Below are 12,115 nucleotides of genomic sequence, written 5' to 3'. Positions count from 1 at the left end.
TTGTGTGTGCACAATTTCAGCCATCATCCCTCACGCACCGTGCGCCTCTCCAAAAGAGGGGGATGACCCTGCCATGGTCAGATTTACAAATCGACTTCGTAGGCCCCGTGATTCGCTCGGCTAGGGGGAATAAGTACATGTTGACTGTGACATGCTTGTTTACCAAGTGGGTGGAATGTCTCCCAGCCCCAAATTGCAAGGCAGAAACTGCAGCTTCCCTGATGATTAACCACATCTTTTCCCGTTTTGGTCTACCTCAAAGGATTGAGTCAGACAGAGGTAGCCACTTCACCAGTGAAGTGATGACAAAGATGTGGGAGATACTGGGGGTCAAGAGAAAGCTACACATTGCTTACAGGCCAGCTTCGTCTGGGGCAGTAGAGAGATATAACCGAACCATTGTGAGCATATTAAAGAAGTTTGTGGCAGATTCTGGGCCAAGTTGGGATATCCGATTACCTCTGGTCCTAATGGCGATCAGATCTACCCCTTCATCTGCAACCAAAATGTCACCATTTGAGTTGATGACTGGGCGCAAGATGGTGCTTCCTCAGCATTTGCTCTACAGGACCCAAGAGCAGACACTGATAAATGCCTCCACAACTCATGAGTATGTGGAGAATTTAAGGAAACACCTTCAACATGCTTTTGCCTATGCTCAGCGGAATCTCGAAAGATCAGCTGAGAGTATGAAGACCCACTATGACCTGAAAACTTCCAGGAAGGAATATCAGGTGGGGGACCGGGTCTATCTATACAATTTCCAAAGGAACCAGGCCAAACAGCGAAAATTTTTGCCTACATGGAAGGGACCCTTTGAGGTTATAGACAAAATCTCCCCTGTGGCCTACAAGATCCGCATCCCCAAAGGCGGTTTGGCAGAGGGGGAAGACAAGTGGGTCCACATAAACCAGTTGAAGTGTTGCCATCCCAGGCACACTCTGCAACAACTGGAGGAATCCTCTGGAATCCTAGAGGGTACTGTCTCAGATTAATTCAGTTCTAACTTAAAATATCCTACATATCGCCTATCAAATTCTGTGTTTCTCAAGTTTATGTGTTCCTGTCTCTTAATTTAAAAAAAATGTGCATGTTCATATCTGTTGAGTTCTAAAATATATATGCCACCCCACTATATCAATGGTGGGGGAAAAATGTCTATGAATAGGTATTGCCGCTCTTCCTTTGTCGTCCTAGGAGAAAGAAAATCTGGAGATGGGCCAAGGAGGACGATCCGGAGACCGGGAGCAGAGACGCAAGGGGCCCAGAGTACCGCCCAATATTCCCATCAGGACCGGCGAGGAGAACCGATCGATCAGTACCGGATGGAGGAAAAGTGCTGAACTGTGCCATCTATTGGAAGAAGATGAGGAAACATCCCAGGTCTTGCGAGTCCCATCATTGAAACAGAATGGCCATCGCAAGAGGGGGGCTTGTGGGATGTTTTTATCCACGCATCCAAGCCCTACCTCAAAACTGTGCAGTACTGACATGGAAAACATCATGATGGCCAGAGCTTCCCAGAAAATACCCAGGGAAGTGCATGAAGAATAGGCTGCCACCCATTTTGCCGATGTTATGGGCACAGAAGGGCACTGCCTAAAACCACCATTGGACTACCCACACAGTAGTCTGAAACCATTGGGAATGGCAATGCTGATTGCCAAAAGCAACCTAGAATTGTGGAGAATTTATTTTCTTAAATCCCAAAAAGGGGTGCAGTACCAGTACTCACCACTATCAGAAAGCCGGCGTTTTAAAACCACCAGATTTTGTTTAAAACTGAATAAATGAACCCAAGGCAAGCCAAAGAAAGACTTACTGAGAGGTGGATACAATCTAAAGTTATATTCTGAAGTGACTTGAATGTTCCTAACAAGACTGGCTGAGCTCTGCAGGTCTGCAGCAGCCTAACTGAAACTGGATTTAAAACTACCAAAAATCGAAATGTTTAAAAGAAATGAGTGACCTACTTTTGAGTGTCACATAAGTTGTCACTGTTGAAATGCCATAGTTTTGAACTTAGAATCAGCATTCTAGCTGCATATGTAAACATTGTCTTGACTTAAACTGGGTAACAAAAAGTGACATTTTATCTGAAGCCTGGCTTAAGGAACTGAATTCTGCCCACCAGCTACCCCCGACAGGAGATGAGACTTGCACAACAGCTGTGTTCCCAGGCCTAGCTGCCCTTTTGCTGCTCCCACCAAAAGGGATATGACACTTCCCTGATTGAATTACCTGGGCTCTGAAGGAAATTGAACAAAGCCCTGTCCTGACTCAGGCAAATGTTTTATTATGGGGTAATAAAAGTGGCTTCCTCCTGGAAGCAAAGGGAGGAGCACTGCCTGTGAGAGCAAGCTGGCTTGGCAGAACTGGAAAAACCAGAAATTCAACCTTGTGCTGGGGGGAAACCACACCCCTGTAGCCAGAATATGGTTTTAGAAAAAGATGAATAACTCATAGTACGGACTTGTCATAATTATTTAAATGATACCATAATTCTTGTGATTTTTCTGCCCACATTTTAAGAGGTTTTTAGAACCGGTGGCATGATCTGGGGGCAAACTAGCAGTTAAGAGGGTATTACTTAAAATGTATGCATGTTAAAAATCTGACACTTCATCAATTAATGTCCATACTCCTTGCGCACATGTGTGTAAATTTGGGGTAATGTCCGATATTGCGAAACCAGTTAAAAAGCGCAAATGTCGCCATTTCTGAATGCAAGCTCCCAGGAAGAGCCGATTTGGACAGGGTATACCTCCTGTGATATGTGATGGGTGCATGTAATTTTAAACAAATGTGTACCTGTGCAAATATGTCTTTTAGGTCAAAATATAGATTGTGTGTAATTTGACAGGGGTGGGTCTCTGTACCATAAACAGACCTCATCATGATGACACTTCATTTCATTCCCCCAATCAAGGGGAAGCGGATGAAGTGGCCAATGACAAGTGGAGAGGGGTAGAGCTTAGTGATGCTGCACACACACCCATTTTCAAAACACATAAAAGCAGACAGACAGGACAGATAGGGACCTTCAAATCCATTTGCTGCGGGACGCTCTGCCGGGAAAATCCATACTTTACCTCCATCAATCTCTAGAGAAAGCTGTGCAGAAAGATCCAGACTTCAAATCCATCAATCTCCAGAATCCAGAGAGAGAGAGAGCTGACCCATATCACTGTGAAGTGCAGAGACCAGATCAGAGTCCAGTCTAAAACCTGACCAGATCCGTGGCGAGGCCCATTTATTTAAGAAATATAGTGTACCTAGCAAGACTGTGCAGAACCAATCTCTTAGTTAAAATAATATAATTCAATCTATTTTAATCTAAGTAGAACTGCCTCCTAGCTGTCACCTGTCATTTCTAGTTGCTAGCTGTCATTTGTCATTTTGAACTTTAAAATTTCAAATCTGAAAAACTACCTTTAGTTAATCATTCATAACTCCGTAACCGTTTGTGCTAGAGACTTGCAGTAACTTTCCTCTGAAAGCTGGGAATCGTGGCTTTTCTAGGAACCTAGAACCGCATTCCTACCCCCGATACTTTTGCCGCAATCGCGAAAAACGCACACGCGAATTTTACCGCGATTTGCACATTTCTCAACGTGTGAAAACAGCAGTTTTCTTGCTTTCAGTTGCCAAAAATTCGTTTAACCTGCTAGTTACTCCTAGATCCTTGCTAAAGTGAGCCTGAACTCATCCCAAGTATATTCCACTCACCCTGAACCTCTATAGGGAATTAAAAGCATTGTAGCATATTTTTCACTTCATTGCCAGCACATGTAAAAGCATTTTGGGCCTGTGTTCCAACTTCTGTGGTCTAAGCTTGCTGGGGTGAACTGAATTACATTTGATTGCATTTCTGAGAACTGTGTGCTTTCCTTCCATTTCCTTGCATTGCATAAAGGGGGGAGGGGATTGCCAGAGAAAAGTGATTACAATTTTTTGTTGAACGCATATTGAGTATTTTCTGTACTGCATTTTCATTCCACCTTGCATCCATTTGAAACCATAAAGTATTGTTGCTATATTATCCATCCTATAACCACTCATCATTGATTATAAAGAAGTGTGCTAGTGCCAGACTATCCATTATTGATTACTGCTCAGATTCAGTGTGATATTCAATTATTAATTTATTATAAAGTGTGATATATATCTATATTGTTTAAATGATCAAATAAACCTTTTAACTTGCAAAACAGAACTACTTCTTGGCTCAGTGGGGTCAGGGTTATTCAAAGAGAGGGGTGTTATATAGGGGTAGTCATCCAGAACGCATGAACTGGACATAAAGATATATTAATAAGGGTTTCCATTCAGTATCCCAGACTAGGCATTGACTTAGCTGTAGTGTTGAATTGAATCCTCTTACAAGGGTGAGGGGGTACCCAAAGAGGGTGGCCACAGAGTGGAGGGAAACAGGGAGCAGGTTTCCCAATGAGAAGGATCTCTGTCTGACTGGCATTAAGGCACAGATTGTTATTATTGCACCATGGCGGAATAGCAGTCAGGCAGTCAGGTATGCGGGAGGATAGGGAGGAGGTAGAGGATGGAAGTTTAAAGGAAAGCTGAGTGTTGCCAGCGTAACACTGGAAGTGGGGTGAGAGAAGGTGGGGATCAAGTGGGTGGGGGGACAAGGTAGATGTTGAAGAGCCATGAAAATAGGGTAGAGTCCTGAGGGGCATCACAGGTAGAGAGTGAGGTGGAGGAGAGGGACCAATTGCACTTGGGAGGGTCCGTTAGAAAGGAAGGCGGTCAGCCACACCAGTGCCTGGTCTGTGATGCCTAGGGAATCACAGAGACGATATATGAGGATGGCATGACTGACTGTGTCAAAGGCCAAAGAAAGATCAAGAAGGATCAGAACAGAGGCAGAGTTTGAATACAGGTTTGAGAGTAGGTCTTCACGTGTGTTCAGGAGAGCAGTTTACGTGCCTCTGGATGCTCTGAACCAGACTGGTGGTCGTGGAGGCAGCCAGCCCATTCAGAGTGGGGGGGCAGTTGGGGGATGACCAACTTCTCCATGACTTTGCCCAAGAAAAGGGTGATAGAGATAGGGCGGTAGTTGGCCGGGCAATGAAGGGTCAGCAGACGTCTTTTTTATAAGAGTGTACACAAGAGAGTGCTTGAGGGGTTGTGGGAAAGAGCAAGTGGCAAAGGAGTGGTTACAGAGGTCTGCCAAGGAAGGGGCAAGAGAGGAGATGTTGTCCTTGATAGTCCTGTAGGAGCAGGGGAGAACCAAACTGGAGTAGACTTTCATAGGGCGGACTACTCTGGAAACATCACTCGGCGCAATGGGAGAGAATGAGGAGAGAATGAGAGGGGGTTAGAGAGGGGCCCAGGAAGGCAAGATAAGAGGGGGGTTGAGAGGGGAGTAGATGACAGTGAGAACAGGATGGCCTGAGTTTTGGTGGCGAAGTGGCAGGCAAGTACAGTAAAGAGAGCTTGGGAGGGCAGAGGAGAGGGGGAGACTGCAGTAGGATTGGCAAATCATTGCCGATTTTGAAAAGTTCAGCTGTGTCGATTGTTGCCCCAGAGATGTGGGCTTGGACATGAGCCCTCTTCTTGGAGTGGATGGCGAGACGATAGTTCCTTTGGAGCAAGTGGCAGGCCATTTTGTCAGAGGATTTATCTGAGTCCTGCCATTTCCGCTCGGCAGCTTTACACTTGCGTTTCAAGGCTGCCAAGTCAGAGTCATACCAAGAGTTGCATTTAGAGGCAGGCTGCAGGCTGATACTCATGGCAGGGGCATGGATGTCCAAAGTATTAGAGATGGAGAGATAGAGGTTAGTGCGCATTGGAAGTGCCATTGCAAGTGGCTGTTGGGCTGCATCTATGCTGCTGGAGCTGGCTCTTCCTCGTTGTTTGTGCTGATACGTCGTCTGCATGTGGAAGTGACTTTCTTGCTATTTGCCGTAACACGGCTTTGGATTAAGAACATCTGACTAAATTACCCAACTTCCCCCTTGTGGCCCCCCCACCTGCCCGCCAACATCCAATCCTCAGTTTCTACAACTAGTGGAGTGCACGCGCATCGCGTACGTGCATTGGAAGTGCCATTGCAAGTGGCTGTTGGGCTGCATCTATGCTGCTGGAGCTGGCTCTTCCTTGTTGTTTGTGCTGATACGTCGTCTGCAAGTGGAAGTGACTTTCTTGCTATTCGCCGTAACACGGCTTTGGATTAAGAACATCTGACTACATTACCCAAGTAATTGAACTACCATTGGCATTGGTTTTGTCTTACTTTGACAAGCAGCTTTACCGCGGTCCGTGGTGCTTAACCTATATTCTTCCCTGTCTCTCCAAACTTGTTTCCTTTTGCCTGCATCTTCCCCCCTTATGGCCCCGCCCACCTGCCCGCCAACGTCCAATCCTCAGTTTCTACATCGCGCGCATCGCGCGCGTGCATTGGAAGTGCCATTGCAAGTGGCTGTTGGGCTGTTTGGCGGTGTGGCGGGTGCGCGGTGCCTGCCTTCTGAGTAAGCATTGTGTTCTATAATGCATATATGACCAATATTACGTTCTTTATATCGTTGAATTGGGTTGAATGCTCTATGTTGTGACATTTCCTGATTCGAGTAAGCAACAACTACAGTCTTAGCCTCCCTACTGATAGTATTTTGGGAACCTCACCCAGAGTTTAATTAAGTGTCACTACTGTTTTTAGAAATTCCCAATACTGGTTGGTATAGATATTATTTTCTCTCCTGATACTTGACACACTGGTGTGTGTCCGGCAATATGGTGAATGGTCTAAGAAGTGGAAGAAAACATATGGGAGTACATAGTCCAGCAAGGACTAGTGTGGAGATGATGAATGAAATGTCCTTAAATGAAGACTTGTGGAATCAGACAGCCTCAGAGGGTGAGGTTGTCAATTTTGAATGTAATGAATCCTGTCCGGTTTCGGTACCCCAGTCCACATGTGTGAATGGTGAGGTTGAAGGAACCGCTGCTCTTTGCAAAGATGTGAAACAAAAGGGAAGGGTACCTAGAATTCTAGAATCCTCCTCTATCAAGTACAATGTAAATGAAGTTAATGACCTCACCATTACAGATAAAACAAACAGGATAGATGTTGAGGATGAGGAGTGGCTGAGCAAAACGGTTGATCCACGTTGAATTATACAAACCAAATTTGGAGGTCTGAATGATTGCTCAATATTGGGACCCACTATAGAGGCTGAGTAGGAAAGAGGATGAGATTCTCTTTGAGACCATCTACCCCAGCGTCTAAACTAGCGTTTGAAAGAGAGGATGTACATATGTTTAGTCTTACTGTGCAGCAAAATCGGGGTTCCTACTCCTTTTCATGTGGTATCACTGATGCTGATTTGTGCAAAAGTAAATGGCAAAGAGAAATAGAAAAAGAGAAGAATCATTATGCACATATTAGCAGTCCTCCAGCCCGAAATAATCTGTTTACCAATTCCAAAGAACAAATCAACTTGCTTGAATTCACGACAGGGATTCTTCCCAGAGAGAAACGATTTGAGCATGTCACTCAAGAGGAAGAAATTCATCTTCGTGCTCGAGATGTCCTTGGGTTTGGGGCAGATTTTGAAATTTGATCAATATTCCTGCACTTAATTGAACTGAAATTTCCATACGTGCGGGATCCCACTTTCAATTAATTGTTAACATACACATTTGAAGTTAAAAATATCTCTTGCTAATAGTCAATTGTAGAGAGAGCAATGGGAGCATCTTGAAATGCCTTGTAGTCTCCACATCAGACGACTTAGGATTGTGAATGATTTGATTAATACAATAATGATTAATCGCTGTCAATTAAAACTTTTCTGGTATTTTTTTAACAGATTCTGCTGAATGTGCAGTCTGCCCAGATGAACTTTGGTCCAATGAAGAACGGAATATGTGTATCCCAACGCCCACTGAATTCCTGTCCTACAGGGAACCTCTGGGCACAGTTCTTGTGGCCTTTACCAGTAGCTTCTGCTTCCTATTAATGCTTGTCTCAGTTATATTTGTCAAGAACCGCAACACCCCTATCGTTAAGGCCAACAACCGTCAACTTAGCTACCTTATGCTGATAGCCCTTCTCCTCAGCTTCCTCTGCTCATTGCTTTTTATTGGACGTCCCAATGGCCTCAACTGTTTACTCCGCCAGGTAACCTTTGGTCTCATCTTTACCTTCTGCGTCTCGTGCGTGTTGGCCAAAACCATTGTGGTGGTTGTTGCCTTCAAGGCAACCCAACCTGGCAGCAAACTGAAGAAATGGGCCGGGAACAAGCTTCCCAACATGGTCATCGGCATTTCTCTGATGCCCCAGATTATGGTCTGCATAGCTTGGCTCACCGTATCGCCTCCATTTCCAGAAAGAAACATGGACATCGAACCTGGAAAAATCATTGTTGCCTGCAACGAGGGATCTGGCAAGGTCTTCTGGTGCATGCTTGGATACATGGGGTTTCTGGCATTTGTGAGCCTTGTGGTGGCTTTCACAGCCAGAAGGTTACCCTCTAGCTTTAACGAAGCACAGTCTATAACTTTCAGCATGCTTATATTCATCAGCGTCTGGATCTCTTTCCTCCCGGCCTACCGCAGCACTCGTGGCAAATACATGGTGGCCACAGAGATATTCGCCATATTGGCTTCCACCTGTGGTCTGCTGGCCTTCCTATTTTTCCCAAAATGCTACATCATTTTGATAAAGCCAAGAATGAACACACGACAAAACTTGCTGAAGAAAGAGGCTCACCGAAAAGAGAACAGCAAATAATCGTCTTATAGGGAGAAGCTCAAATTGCTAAAATCAAAGTTCAGCTACATATCTTAAAAAGCTAATGGTAGTTGTTTTAACATAAATCATTCTGTATATATTCAAGAGCGCCTTAACTCGGGATTAAATGCGATATTTTCACTTTCTGTGAAAATGTATATTAAATACTTTGCTGTGAAGTCCATGTTCTACTACGGATACGGTTGTGGATATTTATTGTATGGAAGAGCATTCTGCATATTTGTTAGCATGATACTCTATTCTTGGTGACTGTAGTTGACAGTATTAAGGACACTTTCTATCAATACTGAGTTAAGGCAAAGTTCTTCGGTTGAAGGTTTCCCACCAAAGGAGATGAAGAATGAATATGCGTTTACTAAGCGGTAAGTTGTACCCATAGCCATTGGTATGGTTCCGTCCATCTGAATAGTTATGTGAACCTTTCATGGGGCAAAATGGAAAGCCACAATCAGGACAACAATCCTCTGCAGAACAGACTCTGCCTTCATCTTTGGGAAAACCCTGTGATGATCCTGGAGACCTCTCCTTTGCAATCTCTGTGAATTCTCAAATATGATATTTTACAAGTATGCATGCAAGACATTTTTGCTAGCTTTGATAATTGTTTATTTGTGGCTCTTATCAATGGCTGTTTATTCAGACGTTCCGCCTTTGATCAATAAAGATTGCAAAATAAAAAATGCAATTGTTTGTTGAAGATCATGCGATGTCACTCCCTGTAATGTCATTAAAATGTCAACTGTCGAATAATCTGAACCCCCCCCCCTCCCTATGTAGTTTTAATGAAGGGACACCACTGATTATGTTTCCCCCCATAAACATTGATGTCTTTGGAAAGAGAAGTGAAAACAGAATTCAACTGCACAGCAGGCATGATAGAGTATTGATAAAGCTTTGAAGTAATTCAAAATAATCATTTCAAGACATATAAATGTACAATGTTGGGAATGTATACATGTATAGGGGATCCCACATTTTCTGTGGGAGGGGGAATAGTAAAGTCGGTGCGCATATAACTCGTACGAGAATGTCATGGGCTTAAATTATATTGTGGCTTGTAGTGACATCCAGCGAGCGGATACTTTCTTAATGTGTGTCTTACGTATTTATGCAGTGTTGAAATCTCAGAACCTCTCATGATTTTATGCACAGGGTGTGTGCTTTTAATAATGAAAATACCTTTACTGTGTAATGTGTGCAATTTATTTGGTGTAGAAATAGAAATTGTCTAAGGAGCATCAGGCATACACTAAGACCACCTGGTCTTTCCTCTCAGTGACGTGAGCTGTGCGTTTCGCAGTTCCAGATCTGTCATCACTTTAAAGAATAAGATGTGATGTTGTTCTCTCTGCAATGCGAGAGTGTCCGAGGTGAGAAAGAAACAGGTATTGTTAGGTAGCTGCCACATCACAGCTGAGCAGCATCCATCAGAGACAATCCAGCTTGTTAAGGTCAAAATATATGATGTCCAAGCAATGTGCTTCAGGCTTAATTCACTAGTATTTCTTCAAAGCTGTTTGTTGTATTGTGAACAGCTGCAGTCGTGTGTTTCCATTTGAAAGATATTTTTGTCAAGGTGGGTAAGAGAATAATTTTGCGCTTGGGGTGACAATCTCGGTGAATTACCATCATTGACAGGCGATATATATATGGGTGGGTTCTCAGTTCGCTGGAACCGCAGAGCTTTAAAAGAGCCAAAAAAGAGAAGTTTAAATTGTGAAATGACTTTTTTAAATGTCCCCTTAACCAGTAACCCTAGGTGAGGCAAATAAGGAATTCTTCCATGTTTTCCCATTGAGAAGGATTACAACAAATAATTTAAGACTAAAGAAAAGCTCCTAATGTGCTGTTATTTAAAAGCAAAAGGAGGTCTGTGGAGTCTACAGCAGCACGCGAGGAAGGGGTTGTCAAAACAAATGACACATAACCCGAAGATCCCCAAACAATAAGGCTGCTGGAACAGGAGACATGCGAAACAAGTTATCACCAAACTAAAATATAGTCATTCACCTTTTCAAGGGTGACTGCAGCTCCTGTTGGTGATATTTTACCTTTAGTAACAAGTGGAATCCTAATAAACAGTATATATTAACATATAAATTCAGTTAATATGCTATCCCTCTACTATATAGGGTTGCCCCATAATTCTCCAATTCTACAAAGCTCTCGAAATGTGGCTGATCAAAGATTAATCCTGATGACTGTGCAGACTATTGCAGTCTGCAACTCACAGTACTGCACTACTGTTAAAAGACGCCAGCCCAAGCCCTGGATGCCCACATCTTGTACAGTGATCCGCTGATCTCAAGCTCGGTCTGAGCTTTAAATAGTACAACATGGACACAGAGAATCCACATCCAAGGAAACAGGGTTATTGGAATCAGCGGAGCAAGAAGACACGGCTCACCTTGACTCTTGCCTGACACGCTGTAGTGACATAAGAACTAAAAGATAAGTGGGAAGCCCATCGGCAGACAGATCATTTCTAACTCGCTGAGACTGCGGTCTAGCCAAAAGGGTCTCTCACTCCTGGTTCCAAGCAAGACCGATGAGCCTTGAGGACAGTGCCAGGGGCAAAAAACCTGTGGAATGATAATGCAGGTGTTTTAAGGTGAGATCAAGGAGGACAGAAAACTCCCATGGAGCAGAAGGGCAAAATCTTGCTTGGTCTTGCTTTTCGGTGTGGATACTAACTTTGAATATGAGGAATTACGGTTCTTTCTGACATTTTGTTTTCTAAGCATGAGGTGTCAGAAAGGGCACCACAATAATAAATAGTTTGTGGCAGCCACACATCCATAACAATGTCACTTTGTGATGGCTCTTCCTATTAATGTGCAGCAAATTCACCAAGCGTTGAATTGTTCATCCACAAGGAAGGACATCCATAACAATGTCACTTTCTTTTTGATGGCTCTTCCTATTAATGTGCAGCAAATTCACCAAACCTTGGATTGTTCATCCACAAGGAAGGACCATGAGCTTAGTTTTGGAAACTGAGAGAGGTTAGTTTCGCCCTGCAAATGATGCATTGTTGAAGAGCCAGATTTCTGGTGAATACGTATTGCTGAAGAGCTAGTGGGGCCAAGCTATTATCTCTGAGTTTATGACTGAATGATTCTAAATCAGAATCATCCCTAAAGGTTACCAGTACCGGAGCGTTGTGAGGCTCTCTTAGCCTGAGTGGCCTAGTCTCTTTTCAGCTAAGATCTCTTGCCTTTGAGGGTCAGTAAAATAACAAACAAATGAAAGTTTTGTTCAACCTGGGGCTATTCCTAATACCTTAAAGCACGCTCTGGTTATCGCCTTGCTAAAAAAAACAAACTCTTTGGACCCTGA

At 43.7% G+C, this 12,115-nt stretch overlaps 1 protein-coding gene across 1 annotated transcript in view; it reads left to right on the top strand.

The window, feature by feature from the left end:
- Positions 1 to 9,381, top strand: part of LOC138471491 (vomeronasal type-2 receptor 26-like) — a 28,941-nt gene extending 19,560 nt beyond the window's left edge. The window contains exon 3 of the mRNA XM_069609146.1: positions 7,833 to 9,381. Coding sequence (XP_069465247.1) covers positions 7,833 to 8,755 — 923 coding nt within the window. The 3' untranslated portion in view covers positions 8,756 to 9,381. The remainder of the gene's footprint in view (positions 1 to 7,832) is intronic.
- The last annotated feature ends 2,734 nt before the right edge of the window (positions 9,382 to 12,115 follow it).

Source organism: Ambystoma mexicanum, chromosome 1p, assembly GCF_040938575.1.
Source record: "Ambystoma mexicanum isolate Mex_15411 chromosome 1p, UKY_AmexF1_1, whole genome shotgun sequence".
Classification (NCBI taxonomy): domain Eukaryota; kingdom Metazoa; phylum Chordata; class Amphibia; order Caudata; family Ambystomatidae; genus Ambystoma; species Ambystoma mexicanum.
Note: the sequence above shows the minus strand (reverse complement) of the source record. Positions and strands in the feature narration are given on the sequence as shown.